This window comes from Conger conger, chromosome 5 (assembly GCF_963514075.1).
Source record: "Conger conger chromosome 5, fConCon1.1, whole genome shotgun sequence".
NCBI lineage: Eukaryota > Metazoa > Chordata > Actinopteri > Anguilliformes > Congridae > Conger > Conger conger.
The window spans coordinates 37861927-37882645 of record NC_083764.1 but is presented as its reverse complement, the minus strand read 5'-3'; the positions used below and the strand labels follow the sequence as shown (position 1 = coordinate 37882645).

The 20719-nt window shown below is 44.4% G+C and overlaps 1 protein-coding gene across 1 annotated transcript; it reads right to left on the bottom strand.

Annotated features, from left to right (window-relative positions):
* Positions 1-9900: 9900 nt before the first annotated feature.
* Positions 9901-17083, bottom strand: lim2.2 (lens intrinsic membrane protein 2.2). Its single transcript, XM_061243879.1, has 5 exons — positions 17055-17083; positions 12515-12699; positions 11459-11596; positions 10662-10796; positions 9901-9971 (listed from the first exon to the last, which is right to left on the bottom strand). Exons 2-5 carry the CDS (start codon positions 12690-12692, stop codon positions 9901-9903), a joined length of 522 nt encoding a protein of 173 aa, XP_061099863.1. The 5' UTR covers positions 12693-12699; positions 17055-17083.
* Positions 17084-20719: the final 3636 nt, after the last annotated feature.

Below are 20719 nucleotides of genomic sequence, written 5' to 3'. Positions count from 1 at the left end.
AAAACGGAAACCAGAAACAAAAGCCAATATACAAAAACAGGTCGATACACTGCAGGTCAAAATAAAACAGACGGGAGAATCTTCTGTGGTTTACCCTCATTGTGGAGGGTGTCAATGACTGTCTTCTGGACAACTGTCAAGTCAGCAGTCTTCCCCATGATTGCCCGACCAAGTATTGAGCCCAAAAATGAACATACTTTTCAGAAAGTTGACATTTAATTCATTCATTATCCTAACCCGCTTATCCTGAACAGGGTCGCAGGGCGGCTGGAGCCTATCCCAGCTTACATTGGGCGAAAGGCCAGGAATACACCCTGGACAGGTCGCCAGTCCATCACAGGGCACACACACCATTCACTCACACACTTCACTCAAACCTATGGGCAATTTAGACTCTCCAATCAGCCTAACCTGCATGTCTTTGGACTGTGGGAGGAAACGGGAGTACCCGGAGGAAACCCACGCAAACACGGGGAGAACATGCAAACTCCACACAGAGAGGCCCCGGCCTACGGGGATTCGAACCCAGGACCTCCTTGCTGTGAGGCGGCAATGCTACCCATTGCACCATCCGTGCCGCCAAAAGTTTACATTTCTGTATTATAAATCTTTTTTTTTTATTAGACTTTGATTAGAGATTGGATCTTTTCATGAACTGTAAACTGTAATCATCAAGGTTAAAACAAAAAAAGGCTTGAAATATTTCACTTTATGTGTAATGAATCTAAAATATATGAAAGTTTCACTTTTTGAATTAAATTACAGAAAAAAATGAACTTTTCCACGATATTCTAATTTTGTGAGATGCCTATACGTAGTGCAAAGGAAGTAAAATATTTACTAGTATTTATTTTATAGAAATTACTGTAGATCATGGACCAAGGTGTTCTAATCTCTTACATAAAACCTATGCTGAGAAAATGCTTAGAAGTGATCCAATCTGGAAAATGCTTTCTAGTACATGACACCACACTGTTGTTATGTTCTCTACTTAATTGAAATATTTTAATTTATCCAACCTTGCCACAAAAAGGCAGGTTTGCACGTTCCTGGGCCTAGTGGGGTACTATCGCCAATTTATTCCAATTTAAAAAGACAGAGTAGTCACTTACAATGAAAATTGATACTGCTGTGTATACCTGAAACCTCTGACCACGTAACATTTGAAGCAATCTTTTGAAGTGACCTCAATAGAATACACTTCTCATTTCAGGCTTTCAAACTTCCAATGAGAACACTTCTCAGCTGATTCTGGTTTTCGTTTATCCTCTTGTCTATAAGGCGATTTAAACAACCACAAGGTACAGTGGAATCCCAATTATTAAATGCCTGGAGACTCTAATTTTGTACTTATCCCTTCGGCCTCCTTAGATGGTGTATAAGGACCGTGGCCCTTCTGATCCGCCTGGAAGTCCCCGAACCGGTGACCTCATTGAGATGTTCAGATCAGTCTATCAGCACTGGGCTCTGTACTTGGGCAGTGGTACACTTTCTGTTCTTTTGGCTCTGAACTCAAGCACATTGGATTTGTAATGAAACAATGAATGTGAGGTTTGCAAACTCTCACCTTTAATTTGCGGGTATTTACACATCCATATTGAGTGATGTAGAAATTGCATCCCTTTTTGTACGTAGTCCCCCATTTTAAAGTATTAAAAGTAATTGGACTGTTCTCAGCAGTTTCTGATTGGTCAGGTGATTAAAGGTGATAGTCTGAACTTTAACCTCTTTTTTATTATTTAATTTCAAATCCAATGTGCTGGAGTACAGAGCCAAAAGAACACTGTTCAATTACTTATAGACTGGACTGTACATCTCACAACACCACCTCAACCCTTCCCACAACCTAGAGGAGGGGGCTTTACCTCTGGTTTGAGAGCCACTGTGCTCTCAGACAGCCGAAAGATGACAAAATATATCTTCTGTCACGTCCATGCCCTTCTATTTGTTTTTATTTTTCCATTTTCTATGTTCTCATTTCTCCTTGTTTTACCTCTCTCCCCATTACGTGTCTCCGTCCCCACTCCTTCCTGTCTTGTCCCAGCTGTTTCTTGTTGTCTCATCATCTATTCTCCAGCACCCACACCTGTTAAATGTTTAGTTCATTTGTTTAAACCTGCCTGTTTTTTTCATTGGTTGCTACTTTGTCAGATCTGTTTCCCTGTGTAAGGACTGTCTCTGTCTCAGCCTCTGCCTCTGCCTCTGTCCTGTGATTGTGGACTCTATACCTCTGCCCTGTTTTTGGACTGCCTACCTGGTGGTTTTGAACTCTTGCCTGTTTGGATAACGCTCTGTCTGCCCCTTTATCTGCCTTCACAAATAAACCTGCCATTTCCGTTGCCCCTGAGTCTGCACTTGATTCCTCCTGTCCCGAATCTTGACAACCTGCAACTTTCCACAGCCTTAAACTACAGTAGGTTGAAAATGGTGAGCCAGCCACTGATGCTACATTTGTTTTAGGGAATCACTTCCAAACTTTCCTGCTTCTCATCACTGCCTTCCACTGCCTGCAATGCACTACGATACACCTCTATGTTACTTACCTGTGTCACATTACATATTGGAGGAAAGTCTCAATCTGATACTAATCTATTATCTCCTCAGGCAACCTGGGCCATTGAGGCCATCAATTTGGTGACAGCAGCTACCGGTGCATTGTCTTTGCTGGGAATCGTCAACACCCACTATCGAAACGGACTGTTCTAACCCCTTCTCAGATGCATTAGGCTGGCTTGGTCTTGGAGCACATGGTGCTGTGAAAAGGTACCTGCCCCCTTCCTGATTTTGGTTATTGTTTCATATTTGTCACACTAAATGGTTTCAGATGTTTAGACAAAATGTAATAGACATAATGATGCAATTTACGCCTTCAATCATGCGTGTTTAGCTAAACCTTTATTTGTCTCAAACTGTAAGTTACAGTTGCATCGTTTGGGGTAGATTATCATATCATAGCCAGCTAGTTACATAGCCATATAAGTTGCTTGCTCATAATATAGTTGGTAAGCTGAAGTGAAAACTTCAAAAAAAAAAAAATTATATAAATAGTGCTGTGTAGCACACTAAAGTCAACATTTCATAGTCACCTGTTTGAACATTTTCTTACTAGAACACTACGAAAAGACGGCAGGCTCTGTCGCGTTTGTCACTGTCAGGTTTTCAAAACATGCATGAGAACACTGAACTGTATAATAATGCTTTATATTATGCATTATATTTATAGACTGTGGGAAGGATAAACAGTGGTTTGAGGGTGTTTGTTGCTGTAATTCCTCTCTTGACCATTAGGAGTCAGAAATTTCCGATTGTACCTTTAACACAGATTGAGCATTGTTTAAATGCCACAGCCTACCTGACTATTTTTGCTGATCATGTGCATCCCTTTATGGTCACAGTCTACCCATTTTCTGATAGCTACTTCCACCAGGATAAAGTGTCATGAGTTTAGTGTATTCCAATGGCCTCAACAGTCTCTATACAATACAGCAGATTTGGGATGTGGCGGAAAGGGAGATATGCAACATGAATGTGTAGCTGACCTGCAGGAACTGTGTGATGCTGTGCTATTATGTCAACATGGATGATAATGTCTCAAAGGAATGTTTCCTACACCTTGTTGAATCCATGCAACAAATAATTCAGGCTGTTCTGAGACCAAAGTGAGTTCCTACCCAGTACTATAAAGGTGTCCCTAATAAAGTTGTGTAGATTGATAGTACAGTTCAGTGGTTGCTACAGATCTTGATCTTTTTGAATGGACCTTTCCTGACCCCTTAATATGCCCACCATATTAAGTTGTACAATGGGATCAGTCCTATTCAACCTCTTTATAATTGTGATAATAGAGTTGTATCTAATCAACACAACATTTAATTTTCAAGTAAAGCTATGCACGAAGAGAGATAAAGATGGATGCTGTTTGTATACGCCACTCCACCATATGCAGGCCAACTAAGAAATTGAATGGTATTAACAATGTTTGCTGACTGAAATATAGATTAGAAAGAGGGACTGCCTAGTTCTTACGATGCACAAAATAATCTGCTACAATTTCTGGATTTCCGTAAAACTGACTTCCTGTTAAGTATTGTCAGGAGAAAGTAATAACATTTGCATTACTAGTATGGAAAAGGAGAATAATTCATTTTGAAATATACAGTACGGTGCAAACGTTTTAGGCAGGTGTGAAAAAATGCTGTAAATTAAGAATGCTGTAGGAGTATGGGAACAAAAAGGTGCAAAGGAGGCTTTTTGTGGACAGAGAAAATAAACGTGTTGTTTATTCTCAACTCACACACACTCTCTCGCAACACTTCCTGAACGTGATTACCGCTAAGGAACATGGGTAATGTCGTTGCATAGTAACGTTAACAAGGGCTAGATCGCAGTGAAGTCTAAACCACTGAAACACACTGTCCTGCTAGTGAGTGGCCACTACACACGTCCCCCCAGAGTTCACAAGCACTGGCCCCAAAAAACGACCCGGGACCCTAACGACCCGTCCGAAACAACTCCGGGGCTCCCCAGCAGGCACAGGGGGGCGGGGCAGGAGAGGAACAGCAGGCAAGTGACGAACTGGTACCCGAGGGCAGGGCGAGGGGTCCGCAGGAGCCAGGCTCGGCGACGGGGACGACCTACCAAGGGGCCGACCTCGACGAGGAGGCTGGGCCACCACAACGGGGCAGTCCAAGTCCAGGTGAGCAGGTTTGAGGCGGTCCACCGAGATGCGTTCAGCCCCACCACCCACATCAATGACAAAGCTTTTGTCGCCAGGCTCCAGAACCCGGTACGGTCCATCATAGGGCGGTCGCAGCAGAAGGGACTGGCAGCAAAGACTTGGCCCTGTCCAGTAGAGCGCCCCGCTGCTCTGGTGCTGACCAAGGGACTGTAGTGCAGGGAAGGAAATCCCCCGGGACTCGGAGAGGCTGGCCGTAAACCAGCTCGGCAGAGGACGAGAGAAGGTCTTCTTTGGGTGCGGTGCGGAGTACAAGCATCACCCAAGGGAGTCTGTCGACCCAGCCATCGTCCTGGAGGCTAGCCTTAAGGGCCGCCTTCATAGACCGGCGAAAGCGTTCACACAGGCCGTTGGCTTGCGGGTGATAAGCCGTAGTGCGGTGGAGAGAGACCCCCAACTGCTGGGTGACGGAAGTCCATAGCTCAGAAGTGAACTGGGCCCCCCGATCAGAGGAAAGGTCGGAGGGGACCCCGAAACGGGCGACCCAGGTGCCGACGAAGCCACAAGCTACCTCAGCAGCAGTAGTTGCGGACAGCGGAACGGCCTCCGGCCACCGGGTCGTTCGATCCACCATCGTCAGGAGGTGAGTGTAGCCCCTGGAGGAGGGCAGGCGGTCCACCAGATCCACGTTGACGTGGTCGAAACGCCGTTCAGGTACGGTGAACTGCTCCAGCGGGGCCTTCACGTGATGATGGACCTTGGCCCGCTGGCATGCCACACAGGTCCTCGCCCAACTCCCCACGTCCGACTTCATCCCGTGCAAGACGAACCTCGCTGCCATGAGGCGCTGCGACGGTTTCCTGCCCGGATGCGACAGGCCATGCACGGCATCGAAAACCAGTCTTCGCCACGCCTGCGGAACCACTGGGCGCGGTTGCGCCATGGAAACATCACAAAGCAGCGTTGTGCCACCGTCGTCGAAGGGGACATCTGCCAACTTGAGGCCAGAAACCGCCGTCCTGTATGCTTGGATGCCAGGGTCCGAGGCTTGATCTGCAGCCATGCGAGTGTAGTCGATGCCAAGGTGGACTGTTCCGATGGCGGCACGAGAGAGGCAGTCAGCCACGGGGTTGTCTTTACCAGCCACATGTCGAATATCCGTGGTGAATTCCGAAATGAAAGCCAGATGGCGCTGCTGCCTGGCAGACCACGGCTCCGACACCTTGGCCATGGCAAAAACGAGCGGTTTGTGGTCCACAAAAACGGTGAACGGGCGAGCCTCGAGCAGGAAACGGAAATGCCTGACCGCTAAGTACAGGCCAAGCAGCTCACGGTCGAAAGTGCTGTATTTTCGCTCACTGGGACGGAGCTGTCGGCTGAAAAATGGCAGGGGCTGCCAGGCCCCCTCGACCAGCTGCTCAAAAACGGCACCGACGGCATAGTCTGAGGCATCAGTCGTCAAGGCAACGGAAGCACCAGGCACAGGGTGAGCCAACATAGTTGCGCCGGCGAGGGCTGCCTTGGTATCCGCATGTCATCAGACCAGGTGATGGTATGTTTGGGGGTCTTCGCCTTGAGGGCCTCGTGCAGGGGGCGCATCAGATGAGCAGCCTGGGGGACAAAGCGGTGGTAAAAATGTACCATCCCCAGGAACTCCTGTAGAGCCTTGACTGTGGTAGGGCGTGCGAGCTGTTGGACGGCCTCTACTTTGGACGGCAGTGGGATCGCCGGCGGGGGTGATGTGGTGGCCAAGGAAGTCCATGGAAGGCAGCCCAAACTGGCACTTTGCTGGATTGATGATCAAGCCATGCCCATGGAGACGATCGAAGAGGAGACAGAGGTGTGATAGGTACTCTGCCTGGGATTTGCTGGCGACCAGGATGTCGTCTAGGTAAACAAAGACGAACGACAAGTCGCGCAGCACCACGTCCATCAACCGTTGGAAGGTCTGTGCGGCATTCTTGAGGCCGAACGGCATCCGTAAAAACTCAAAAAGCCTGAATGGAGTTATGACCGCCGTTTTGGGGATGTCCTGTGGGCTGACTGGCACCTGATGATAGCCCCTTACAAGATCCACTTTAGAAAAAATGGTTGCTCCAGCCAGGTGGGCTGAAAAGTCTTGAATGTGGGGGACGGGGTAGCGGTCAGGTGTGGTAGAGCCATTAAGGCGCCGGTAGTCGCCGCAGGGATGCCAGTCGCCATTGGACTTGGGAACGAAATGGAGGGGCGAGGCCCAAGGACTGTCGGAACGCCGGATGATGCCGAGCTTCTCCATGGAGGCGAACTCATCCTTCGCGATGGCGAGCTTGTGTGGGTCGAGGCGGCGGGCCCTGGCATGCACAGGCGGGCCTTCCGTGGAGATGTGATGCTCTACGCCGTGTTTTGTGGCAGTGGACGAAAACGTAGGTGTCGCGATGTCCGAGAACTCCAACAGGAGGGGGGAGAAGACATCAGCAGGTGAGACGGCACTGGACAGCTTCATCAGGGCCGCATCACTGCGCTCACACGGTAGCGAGCCGAACGTCTCAGCGTTGATGAGCCGACGGTTCCCCACATCCACTAGGAGACTGTTCGCACATAGAAAGTCAGCACCTAGGAGGGGAGTAGACACCTTGGCCAGAACAAAATCCCAGGTGAAACGCTGGTCAGCAAAACACAACGTCACAGTGCGGGTACCAAAAGTAGGGATAGCGCTGCCATTGGCAGCCTCGAGGGCGGGGCCTTGTTTCGCCTGACGTAAGTCCACAACTGATGCAGGAAGCATGCTCACCTGGGCGCCTGTATCGCACAGGAACCGGAGAGGGAGTCGGTGACGTACAGCAAGCCTGCAGGATGGCCGACACTCACAGCTGCAAGCGAGTGCCGGCCAGTGCGTTTCCCGACACACTGAAGTTGCATGGAGGCAGGCATTTCTTGGCTTTGGTCCCAAATTTGGCGTGGTAAAAACACAACCCTGATGTCTTCACCCGGCGGGCCACAGCAGTGGCGGAGACGGAGAGAGGTTGGGGCACGCATTCATCGACGGCGACGGCGGCGGTGGTGGGCGTCGCTGCAAAACATTTCTTCCCGGCCGAGAAAAATGTATCCGCCTCCCTGGCCAACTGGCGATAGTCAGTCTTGACAGAATTAGTCACGGCTAAATGAACGTGGCCAGGGAGCTGTTGCAGGAAAAGCTCCTTAAAAAGGAAACATGGCTGGTGGTCACCGAACAGAGCCAGCATGTGGTCCATTAGTTCAGAGGGCCTGGAGGGCAGGGAGGGAAAGGAGCTGGCGAGCGCGCTCAGACTCGGACAGTCCAAACGTCTCTTTAAGGTGGGCTTTCAAGGCGCCATATTTGTCACCTGCTGGTGGATTTTCAATAAGACTCACCACCCTCCCCGCATTTTTCTATACTAATCACCTGATCACCCTCAATATGCCTGGTGATTGAAAATGACATGGTTTTGTTTAGTAGAAAAAAATAGTTTTTTACTACAGCACCCTATGTGGACCAAACTTTTTCATTGCTTTGACCAAAATTTTTTTCAATGAACACATTCAAAAATCTATTAATTCATCACTCACTTTTAACCACCAACAAAACAGTATATTTCTGGAGCCCAATTAGCAAATGTTTGCACACACTATTCCTAAACTGATACACTCATGTTCAAAACCTTATTGGATAAATTTCAAGTGGATAGCAATTTGCTAAGCAACAAATACTATATTGAAATGCATTAAAAACCCTAAACATGCCTTCAGAATAGTTATGGAAACAAAGCGCTGATGGAAGTTGTTACAGATTGTGCTTCTGATTGTGAATTGGCTATTGAATAGAACAATCACACCGGATTCAGTTGGAGACCTGCCTAGGTGTTGAGGGAATTTATATTTCATCTTTGGAGTGAAAGAGGAAGCTGATGGAGGGGGAGAGGCACAGGGTTATGGATTTGTAGTGCCATTCAAAATAGAGAATGGATGCTGGATGCCAGGATATATCAGCCATGATTGCCATGGACCAAGCATGCACAGAGGTTCTTTCCCCAGTGTATAGCATGAGAGGACATACAGCATGGTGTGATGTTGACAAGAACATGTGGCCAAATTAAGTGAATGAACAGCCAAATGAAGCAGACCGAAAAAACTGCATTACTGTCCCTGTGACATCCAGTATGTGAACTGTCAACATTGTGAATTTTGGAGATTTGGAATTTTGGTTAGCTTTGGTTTCTCATTTTCATTTGAAATGGCTGTGTGTATGCCAATAAAATCTTTACTGTTCTCTGTCCCCATTGCATATACTGAGATCCATTCCATACAATAAAGGTGTGCCATTCTGCTTTGTCATGGAAAGCCTATAAAAAATTTTTTTTCTGCACTATGAATCAAAGAACAATGAAAATACTTTTACAAATTACAAAAATAAAATAAAAAATAGTGAGTGCAACATTACTTACTACTTCAAAGACGGATAGAAAATAGTGCATCTACTGTAATGACACTGGTTGTTAGTGTTCTTCAGATGATTGACAAAGTATTCTTGTTGGAAGAAAACTAGTGCTGGTGTTTTGTAGAATTATTTTATTTTGAGACATGTTCGCAGTGTTTTTGTTTGTGAAATGAACTGCTGCACCAAGCTGCATGTTGGTGCAAATAGTTGTATAAAGAATTCAATTTCTTTAGCAAGTTCCAATCATCAGCTTTGCAAGATGTGTTTGTGTAGCAAAACTGCTATTTGTTTTGTGAGACGCACCCAAAACAGAGATGGAAATGGTTGCATCTCACAGATATTACCTGGTACCATATGCTTTAATAAACAACCAACTTGTAGGCCAAAAAAGGTTACATTTAATGCAGGGTTTGGAGTTCTCACTGAAGAAAGAGTATACTTTGTGTCATGGTGATTGGGAAGTGGGTGTGTGTCCAAAGGTGTGATGTTGATTTGGAGTTGAGTGTATTTAGCTATGGGTGATGTTGGTTTGTGTAATGGTGATTTGGAGGTGAGTGTGATCATCTGTGAGATGTTGCACTGTATTACATAGCAGTCTATGACATTGGGTGGTGTGTTGGTGATTTTGGAAGTGAGTGTGTTTAGTTGTGTGTCACAATGGGTTGTCTGATGTTCATTTGGAAGTGACTGTGTTTAGCTGTATGTGATGTTGGATTGTGCAATGGTGATTGGAAGGTGTGTGCATTTAGCTGTCATGATAGGTTGTGTGATGTTAATTTGGATATGAATGTATTTAGCTGTCTGCAATGTTGGGAGGAGGTGGCTCAGTGGCATTCTTCTGATAAGCACACATCTGGAACACCCCTGGAGGATGAGAGAAATCACCATAAATCACACAAGATTAATAATTCAGTATGCTTAGCAAGCTCTATGTTTGGATCTGTTGGTGGCTGATGAAAAGAGTTGTTTTAACTGATTACCTATGTAATTGTTTATAGCATGTAATGTTATAGGCTGCTCATACAGATATATTTGAATTGAATTGAACACTTAATACTATACTCAATTTGTGACTCTTCTCCCTCATCTCTAATTCTGAACCCTTCGAGCCATGGAATTTTTTCACGGCAAATATTTATTAAACAAATACAATGTCAGCGGTCAAAATGTACTTTATGTTTGGGATTTATGTTTGATGCGCCTCCCCACATCTTCAGCTAAAATCACTTTGCATTTGTCTGCAAGCCAATGTACCCTAATGGTGTATTGAATGGGCAGATATCACTGTTGGAACTCTTACAGTATGTTGCTCGGGTATATCAATGTACTGAACTGAACTACTACACAATAAATCAATGGACAGAATTAATCACAAATGATCTTATGATTAGAAGTCCAGTGCCATAAAAATGTATTTGCCCCCTTCCTGGTTTCCTCTATTATCACATATCTGTCACACTGAAGGGTCTACAGTGATAATTTGGTAGTTTTTGGCCTGAGTAATACTTCTAAATCTGTTCTGTATGAAAGAAAAAAAAGGTAAAAATGGTTTACCAGCAGCAAAGGCCAAGATGATGCCCACCCAGGCCAAAATGTAGGACCAGGAGAAGCGCCAGTCAAGGAATCGCTTGCCAAAAAAATTAACAGTGACCCCTGTATATATGGACAGAGCTAACAAAGCAAGGAACCCTAGAAGATCAAAGAATTGAGTAAGTCAAAGGCCTTTAAGCATACTAGACAAAGGCAGATGTACATTAATCTCAATGTGTAAAGTACAGCTAAATGAAATAAGGAAACAATGGATAAAGGGATATTAATTATTTTCAGAAACTAGGGTCAATGGAAGAATTTAGTTGGCTTGTCTTTGGCTAGATTTGAAAGCTTAAAATTCTAAGGAGAAAATAACAACGGTAAACAGTGGTATCAACCTAAAAGCATAGTTGACATAAATTTCTATGCATCCATGAGTTAGCTAGCTAGAAAAAGTTATTGAAGTACTGTTTTTGAAGTACAGTTATTGAAATGTTGTTTATGTTTTTTTATGTCAACTACACTATTATCATACAATGTACATCACAGTATCATTTGTTACACCTGCACAGCACTACCTGAATGATAGTTAGCCAAGTCAGCTAACCAGCAAGCTAAAGAGAATTTCAAACTTGTACAACCAGAGAAAATAATTTAAGTGAGTTAATGTAACCAGTAAACAATACCATGTTACTATAGTCGGCAAGTTAGTTTGTGCTCAAACCAACTATTTTGGTTTGACAGATAACTGAACGGGCCACATCCCCAAATATTGGCCTCTGTGTCTTGCTCCCTGTACCCTTCATCTCTCTCTCGCTCACCAGACAGTATCAGTGCAATTCCTCCGGTCCTCACTCGTCTGCTGGTTCCATTAGCGAAGGCGCTGAGGCCAAGCAGTACCCCAGCAAAGCAGCTCAGAACAGACAGCAGCATGAAGGCTCGTGTTGCATCCCAGAATGCTGTGTGATGATAAAAGAATGGTCACTTGTCAGCAACCAATCAGTTACGCGAGATATAGCCACCTCCCACAAACCTCAACATAATCGGGTGTCAGGTGTTGAGCTGGAAACAGTAGAAAGAAATCTTTCAGCCATACCTGGGTCAGATATGCAATTGTTTTGGAGTCAAATGCTTTCGTACATGTTACTAAGCTTATCTTGTGTATTGGAACCTGTAAAAAACAAAACAAAAAACCCACCTTCTGGTCCTCTTGGTTGACTCAGTTTTACCAGGCAAGGTCAATTAAGCATAGAGAAGTATTTGAATCCAAAACAATTACGTATTAACCCAGGTCTGCTTTCAGCTAATCATTGCTCTCATCCCATTTCCCTTTACTGTGTAAGATCAAGTAGTTACTGAACTGAAAAATGAACCAATAGAGATAGATAATTATGCTTGAATTATTTTGTAATACCATTTTCTTCATCTCACAACATTGTGAAATGATGTCCATATTTGAATGTGTGATCCATTAAACCATTAATCTGTAGACACTGAAAAAAGTAGCTAGTTTGAAGTGTATTTCTGCCTGAGTCTTGCATTTAAAGCTGCCTTGATACAAGCAAAACAAAGGTATTGCCTCAAAGATATGTTTAGCAGTATTTTCTATTTGAATAAACAGATATTTTTTTACTGGTCATTTTCTAGTGTGACATTACAATGAGACACAGTTGAGGGAAAACTGGGATTTCTTGCCAATGGATTATTTGGATAATTACATGTTTTTCAATTAATTTAAGTAAATGAAAACAGGCACAAATTGTATGCTTTCTGCCTCTATGATTTCTACCTCTTATTTCAAGCTCTGTAGTGACTACAGGTCTATGGGATCATAATTTTAATTGGCACGTATAAGCCATAATATATTGTGAGCTTACCCACAGTGACAGTGTGAGCATGGCACTTGTGATTGATGCAAAACCTCCAGAGGCCCTGATTGGCTGAACTTCCAGAGTAGCGATATTGCATCCAGAAATCAGTTGATGTAGAGACGATCAGCAGCACTAGGGCAGCAACACCACAAAGTGTGCCCCCGCCTGCTAGAGTGTACAGCATCAAGGAGCGGCCTGGGGTATCACAGTCCTCCTAAATGCAGCTGTTATCAGTAGGAAGAAAAGGGTGAGAGTGTGAGTCTTTTTTCAAAAGAGAAAAAATAAAGAGGAAAAGTGAAACTGTAATGTATACAATTACATGTATGACACCTGTACTGTTTTCTGTCTAAACAGTGACAATTACAAGGGTAGAATCAAACCAATGAAGAATCAAACCAATTACCAAATAAATACCCTTTGCTTCTCAATGTGGGGCTTGGATGCAATGTAATGGCACTGGATAACCAGTCTCAGCATGCTTTGCTGTGTTGTGAAACAGAGAGTGAGGGTATGCACTCTCATTGTGATTCAGTGCTAGTGCAAGATAGCCATAAATCTGAGCTGGTTTACACAGAACAGCCTGGGTCAGCACATTGCACGTATGTGTCACAGAATTGAAACAGCGAGCACAGTGCTTTCCCCATCAATCTCCCAATTCCAAAACCAGCTTCAAACACAACAGAGAAAACCACAACATAAAACACTGCAAGCTAAACCACTTAAAGCTTATTAACAAGTTTTCATCCGAGGAAATTAAACTAGATGCTTCCAATTTAAAATTTCCCTTGCCTTAAAATACTCAGTGAAGCACTACAAATAAATGTAAATTATGAATTAGTAGAACAACACATTTTCATCAACTGATCTGATTTTGTTTTGCAATGACCAAATCTTGATAGCTGCTTTCATTTCCTAATACAATAACTAATAGTCCAATAATGACCACAATAGTGAGGAAAAGCATTTTGAACATAAGCAACATAAATCTACATCTACATTTTACTGGCAACATTAGTGCTCCAAAGGTCTTCCTTTTGAGTGCACTAGATGGCAAAAGGCTAGAGATACTATGAGTCTCACACTGACAGTTAACATGAAAGCTGTTTTACCTGGAGCCTTGCTGAAGCAGATTTCAGAAGATTTATTGCTACATCTATAATTTGGTGTAATTTTAGAAGTGTCCTACTATTCCCAACCTGTATCCATGCAACTGATTTCACACATACCAATGAAGAGGTGCAAAGTTTCAGATACCTTGTTTTGTCAGTAGTTCTCTCACTTCACAGGCATCCACTGTGTGCCTGGCTGCCCCTGTCTATCTTTATAAGCCCCGTACTGCATGCCCTTATTGTTCTGGCCACAATAGAGCCGAATGATCCAGCGCAACATGTGAGGGACAGTAATCCCCTCACCAACTCTGACTCTCGCCCACCATCCCTCATTGTCCCTCTCTTCTACTTCCTCTTCTATCCATCCCAATACATTCTTTACTTTCTTCCATCATCACCTGCTTCCTACACCCCTCAATTTCACGAGCCCTGTCCCTCTTAGAAAGTGATTGGTCAGCCCAAGGAACAGTTGGCATCATGAGACTCCCTGCTGGGATCAGAAAGCGTCAGGTTGGAAACAGACAAACACACACACAAACGCACACAAGATGCCAACTTTGGTCAGCTGGCTGGAGTAAGATTTTCCATTTGAAACTATCCTGCATGCACATGTATTGTGCACACACACATCTTTTGGTACCCGTAGTAAAATAAACTTTTCCTAACACATTTTTCAGTTAATTTATTGATAGGCAATACATTATGATGATGCTTCAAGCAATCAACAATAAACTCTGATGATGTCACGTACAGAAGGTTAATCAAATCAAACAAAATACTGCAAAGACAAATATGTGACTATGATATATGTGCAGGTGGTCTGATGTAATGGATCTCTGAACAAATAAAAGAAAAATTCCGTAAATAGCTCTGGCATGAGATTTGTTGAGTGTCACGCCAGATGTGAGTGTCACGCCAGATGCATGACTCTTGGCAAATCTTTGAGCTTGTCACCATTCCACTTAAGTGAGCGTGTGCCACAAGAAGCTATACTGACATGGTAACCTTTTGTAGTATCATAATACAGTATTATGGATAATGTATTCTTTATGTTATGAATTTTTCATGCATTTAAAAAAAAATGTAAGACAATGGGCATAAAAAAGTAAACACTAAGAAACACTAAAATTGAAATAATATCCCAAAAAAAGAAAGTAAGTCATCCTTCAACCATAGATATGAAAACTATGTCCATCATCAACAATGTCATGGAGCTCACTCACAGCTGCTTTTTTTTTTGCACCTGCTTTGAGAAGGACCTCGCTGCCAGTGGGATCGGGTGGGGTTGGATATTGGCTGGAGTCAGATATCAGACCCTAACCATATAAGGAGACAAGGCAGTCCATAGCTAAGCACTCCAGTACTGTAGAAAAGACAGTTTGATGAAAAAATTTAAGTTAATGCTTGCAGTAGAATGACAGTATGAACTGTGGTAATTGACCCATTGTACACAATGTGAAGCAACAAAATAACGTGAGGTGACAAACTAACCCAACATTAAAAACATTTTTGACTGGCAGTAAAACTGGTAATACTGCACATTTATTTTTCAGACCGACAGTGCATCTCACTGTTGATGTCTCCTCTAGATAAGTGAAGAAAACCAGTAAGCTTCCTACTGTATGGGAGCCCCTCAATGGTGCATGAAGCCAGTTCATGGAGGCTGCCATGTTTGACTATGGACAGTACTTATACATTTTAGAATTGATAAGTACTATCCAATACCATTCCATTCCATGCCAACTGAAGGAGTTTGCACCACAGTACCTCTTGGATTGTTTTGTTGTTTTGTTAGATCATTTTGAGCCTTATACTTCGTTTTATTTTGCTGGTAGAGATATTTAAAATTTGCTCTGAAAAAGAAATGGAATGAAAAATGGATCATATCTCCAATGGTAAACATATTTTTAGTGTCATTTTATTTGTAAATGACAGTCATCTGAGAGCACTTTTTCACTGTGTAAAGATAAACATATTACAAATAACATTAGTTGAGATATTTACCCATGGAAAATTCAATTTGGCCATTTTTGGCACATTTAGACCTGCCCAGAACACCAATGTCAGAAATTTCACATGACCCTCGACTTCGCATATGTTTTAATTACATCCTTAATCAACTTTTCTAGAATGATTGAGTATTCAGTGGCTTTTGTTTATACAACACTTCCAACTATCCTACACCTGTAATAATACTGCTATAATCTAAAATGGATGAATCCATTAATTGTTCATTTTCAAATTCAATTATTTTAAAATTGTATTATTATTTTGTCTATTACTGCATACATCGTTGATCAACAGATTCATCTGTTGATTGGATCTTATTGTTTTGATATGATTGAAAACAAACAAAAAATTTTTTGTTGTATGTGATCCAACAGAGGCCTCAGAGCTTATTATATTCATGGATTTCAATCACGTGACCTAAGTGTTGTGGTCGCCATATTGATGACCAAATAATGACTGGTTACTGGGAACCAGGTAAGTTAGCCCGCAACTTCCCAGCCCCGACCCCTAAACACAGCCAAGCACAGCCGGTGGGAAACAAAGTCGGGCGGGCCACTGAAGAAACCGTCGTCTCAGGACTCCCCCCTCCTTGACTAAGAGCAGTTCCAAGTGGCCCAATTGAAGGGGCTCTACTTCCACCACTGCCAAGCCCTTGTGGACACAAAGTCCATCATCTCCATCATCCGGCCGGGCATAGTCCCCAACACCACATGCTCCCCCCTGGCTGGACCATCTCCATGGTTGGCCTGAGGATAGTGACTGGTGAGTGGACAAAGAGAAGCCACTGTCAGGCTGGGCAGCGAGCGAACCCACCATGACTTCTGGCTGGCCAACATCCAAGACACCTGCATCATAGGGCTAGACCTGCTTGCTTGTTGGGGGGCACGGCCCGACATCCCTGGTTCCACCATCCACTTGGAGAAGACAAGCGTGGCCCTCCTATGAGGCCTTTCTCAAGGCCGTGAGAAGCTGTGCAGGGCTGTGGCTGAGCCCCAAAAACATGCTGAAGCACTAGACAATCTTCCTGGGGCATGTGGTGACAACCTTCCTGGGCATGTGGTGATCACCGCAGGAGTGGCCACGGACCTGACCAAGGTGGCTGCGGTGAGGGTCAGGTCTGCCTGTAGCGTAGCAGTTAAGGTACATCACTGGGACACGCAAGGTCGGTGGTTCGATCCCCAGTGTAGCCACAATAACATCCGCACAGTCGTTGGGCCCTTGAGCAAGGCCCTTAGCCCTGCATTGTCCCAGGGCAAGATTGTCTCCTGCTTGGTCTAATCAACTGTACGTCGCTCTGGATAAGAGCGTCTGCCAAATGCCAACAATGTTATGTAATGGTATCCTACTACAGGCGGTTTGTGAAAGATGTCGCCACCATCATAAGCTCACTGCACCGCCTCACAGACAAAGGTTGATGGTACGAGTGGAATGATGCTGATGATTCATCGTGGACACTGATGTTAGCAATGTGGGATTGGGCGCTGTGCTGGCCCAGAAGGGAGGTCCCGAGAACAGGTGGTGGCCTACTTTAGCCGTAGCCTCTCTAAGCCACAGTGGAACTATTGCGTCACCCACCATGAGCTCCTGGCTGTGGAGGCCCTTCTTCTATGGGAAGAGCTTCCTGTTGCGGACTGACCACGTTCTCCCTCACCTGGCTCTTCAACTTCAGGGAGCCAGAGTGGCAGGTGGCTTGGAATATCAAAGTGCTACAGGGCTATGACGTTGAGATCCAGCACCAAGCAGGCCGACTCTATGGCAACAATGGCTCTGCGAGGCCTTAGAGTGTAGCTATCACCAGCAACAAGAGGAGCGCAGTCAGGCGCTCTCCAGGGTGGTGACCCTCTTGATGGAGCACAGTTGTGGCAGGCACAGCGCGATGACCCAGTGATGCTCCATCCCCTTCGGGGAAGGTTCTACTAGGAGGGGTGCAGCTGAGAGATGGAGCTACATGTGCACTGCTGTGAGATGGGGCCAATGCGACACTCCCACACCCCCCTACAACAGTACTTGGTGGGAGCACCCATGGAGCGTGTGGGGGTCGACATCCTGGCTTGAATGCCACAGCATATTTGAGTATTGTTGCTGCCCCCTGGAACCGGTATGTCCACGTGGCTATGGACAACTGCACTAAGTGGCCAGTGGCATACGTGGTCTCCAGAGTGCTGTCAACATGGCAGACAAGCTGGTGGAGGAAATGTTCTGCCAGCTCGGGGTGCCAGAGGAACTTCACAGCGACCAGGGGCGGAACATTGAGTCACAAGTCTTTTGTGAGGTCTGTAACCACCTGGGGGTGAAGAAGACCCGGACCACTCCTCTCCACAGGCTGGCGAAGTGCTTCAATTGGACTCCGTTGGTGGGAGGATTGTGTACTGAAATCTAGGGCCTTCGAGGACAACAAGCCCCTCAGGTTGGGTTAATGTAGTGTTCCAGCCTAATTGGTCAGAAGCTCGCAGCATGCTTTGCACACGGGACACTCTAGCAGGTACGTGAGAAACTACAACTAAGTAAACAAATAGTTAAACAAGTAATTGTTAGTTAAACAGCGTAACTGTGGCCTCAGCTACAACAGTTGTGTGTTGTTAATATAATTTTCATGTTCCAAATCTACCATGGGTGAGATCATGGGCGGTGCATCGTCGACACCCCTGGCCGGCAGAGCGACACCATGCCAAACTATGAAGCTTCCACGCTACAGCAGAGTCGAACTACTAGAGCCCAAACTCGCCGTTGATAGTGCAGCTTGTGGTGTGGCACAGTGGATGGGATGCTGAAGAGATGGCTGTCTACCTGGAAACATGGCAAAACTGCATGTCTTTAAATGCAGAAAATCAATGTGTCAAGATGTCAAATTCGGATGTGTTGTAATTTGACGTCTTCAGACATTCATCGTTGTACCTGTACCTTGTAATTGTACCTGTTAACAACATTGATATCAGCTTGGCAGAAATAACTACAATTGCTCTTATCCAGAGTGATGTACAGTTGATTAGACTAAGCAGGGGACAATCCTCCCCTGGAATAATGCAGGGTTAAGGGCCTTGCTCAAGGGTCCAAAGGCTGTGCGGATCTTATTGGGGATTGAACCACCGACCTTGCATGTCCCAGTCATGTACCTTAACCACTACGCTACAGGCCGCCTTAGATTAGGGCACATAAGCATAGTGTCGTGAGCCACGGACCCCTTGCCGAGCTCAGACCTCACGTTCCCACGAGCAGTACCTCACCATGAGGTGTCTCGGGGACGAACTCAAGTACTCCGAACGTTCTGGAGCCCTGGTAAGTTCTACTGAACTTCCAGCCCAGTCTCGAAGTGAAGGGTGTGATGCAAATCTGGTATTCGATGTCCTGTATTCAATGTATTCCTCTAAAGAATCTTTATCACATATGATTATAGTAAGATATACTTTATTATAATCAATCAAAAGAATAGAGTTATACAGATTACAGTGTAAATATCATCTTTCAGTTTGCTGATCACATGCAAGTTACATATACCACTTTAGCTCTTTCTAATTTACCTTTCCACCATGATGTTTAAAAGTCAAGGTACACCCCTCAAATACCCATCCTCTTTGGCCTTAGCCTTATCCTATAGCTCCCCCTTCTGGACGTTTAAAAGAAACTATTCCTGGAATATTATATTTATCTAACTATAATAACTTCTCTACATTTTTCTACCTTATATAGTACCTTAATGAGAAATAAAAGACATTAAAATAAAAGGAAACTTATAATGTGTTACTTCTATGTATTACTTGTCCTACTTCTACAAGTAATATAGATTATAATTACCACTCCAGCTTGATTATAGTTGTTCTGCGTGGCTCTTTCTTCAACAGCTCGTAGATATCTTGTGAGGCAAAATTCTAAGATGCTATCCTAAGGTCTAAAAGCTTATTCCTTATATGTCTTTTTTGCATACAAAAGTGTACCTTTTTGATAAGAAATGTCCCCAATATTTCAAGCGGGAAGACATTTATCTCTTATGCAACTTGTTTTTTTTAATGACCATATTCATCACTTCTGTTTTTCCCACTGTCATTTTCTCATACCTCAAAAGAAATTTCCCCAATACTTTATCTCATGTGCCCCTCTGGTTTGGGAATTTCCACCATCTTAATATACGAGTGGAAAAACACTAGCTTTTTTGTATTTTTTTAAGGAACCTATTCATCACTGGTGTCTGTTTCAATTTCATAGTCTCTCCTTGACTTCCTCCACACCTTGATCTCATGCAAGCCAGAAGTTAATGCCTGCCACCATCTCAATACACTCTTCAAGTGCCCCTTTTTGTGGCGCCTTAAGGGATCTACAAAGGACATCCAGCTAATAGCTGAGTGTAATTCATCATTTAACTCCTCCACTGTTAGTCCTTTGAATCTATCCGATAAATTATTGGTGCTATAATCAGGAAGGCCCTTGAAGCCTCTTAATCTTCTTTCGGTATTGACATCCCTTCCATTTTCCTTATCTCTCCTACATTTTTCCATCTCCTCATATTCTTTGATCTCCCAATTATCTTCATGGTTTTTCTCATCCTGTTGCTCTAACCAAGTCTTGTGCTCCTCCCCTGTAGGAGCAAGCCCACACGTGTCAACTAAGTATGTTATCACATCTACCGTCTCCTTGAATGCCAAACTCCCTGGGTCACCAATTTCCCGTTCAGCCTGTTCAGCATCTTCCATGGTCATGCTAGAACACATTCTACGCATGGCCTCAGTCAGGCCTTTAGCCTTGCTCTCTAAAACCCTGAATCTAAGTCCTCTGACTTCAGACTCCTCAGTGTCCATATACGGTTGTACATTTATCTTGTACCATATACTTCTCCTCTTACGGGAGCTTTTACTCCTACCCCATTGGCGTGTGCGAGGGGTTAACAATGCATTCCTGCCTAACCCATCTTCTGTCAATCTCTCATCAGGCGGGCCTAGGGCCGGGTCCTCGACAATAGTTACAGCCAAGCTGTTCTTGCCCCCAGTTTTGTTTTCAGAAAATGTGTATTCCCCTCCAAAAGTACTAGAACAGCGTGGTCAATTCCTTTGTTTTTATAGTGAAGACAATTGAGTTTGAGGTCAAAAGACATAAGATCACA

Coding starts and splice junctions, on each gene's coding strand:
- lim2.2 (XM_061243879.1), bottom strand. CDS start 12,692: ATGCTGTACACTCTAGCAGGCGGGGGCACACTTTGTGGTGTTGCTGCC. Junction 11,597..12,514: donor TGCTCACACTGTCACTGTGG/GTAAGCTCACAA, acceptor ATCATCACACAG/CATTCTGGGATGCAACACGA. Junction 10,797..11,458: donor AATTGCACTGATACTGTCTG/GTGAGCGAGAGA, acceptor TTGATCTTCTAG/GGTTCCTTGCTTTGTTAGCT.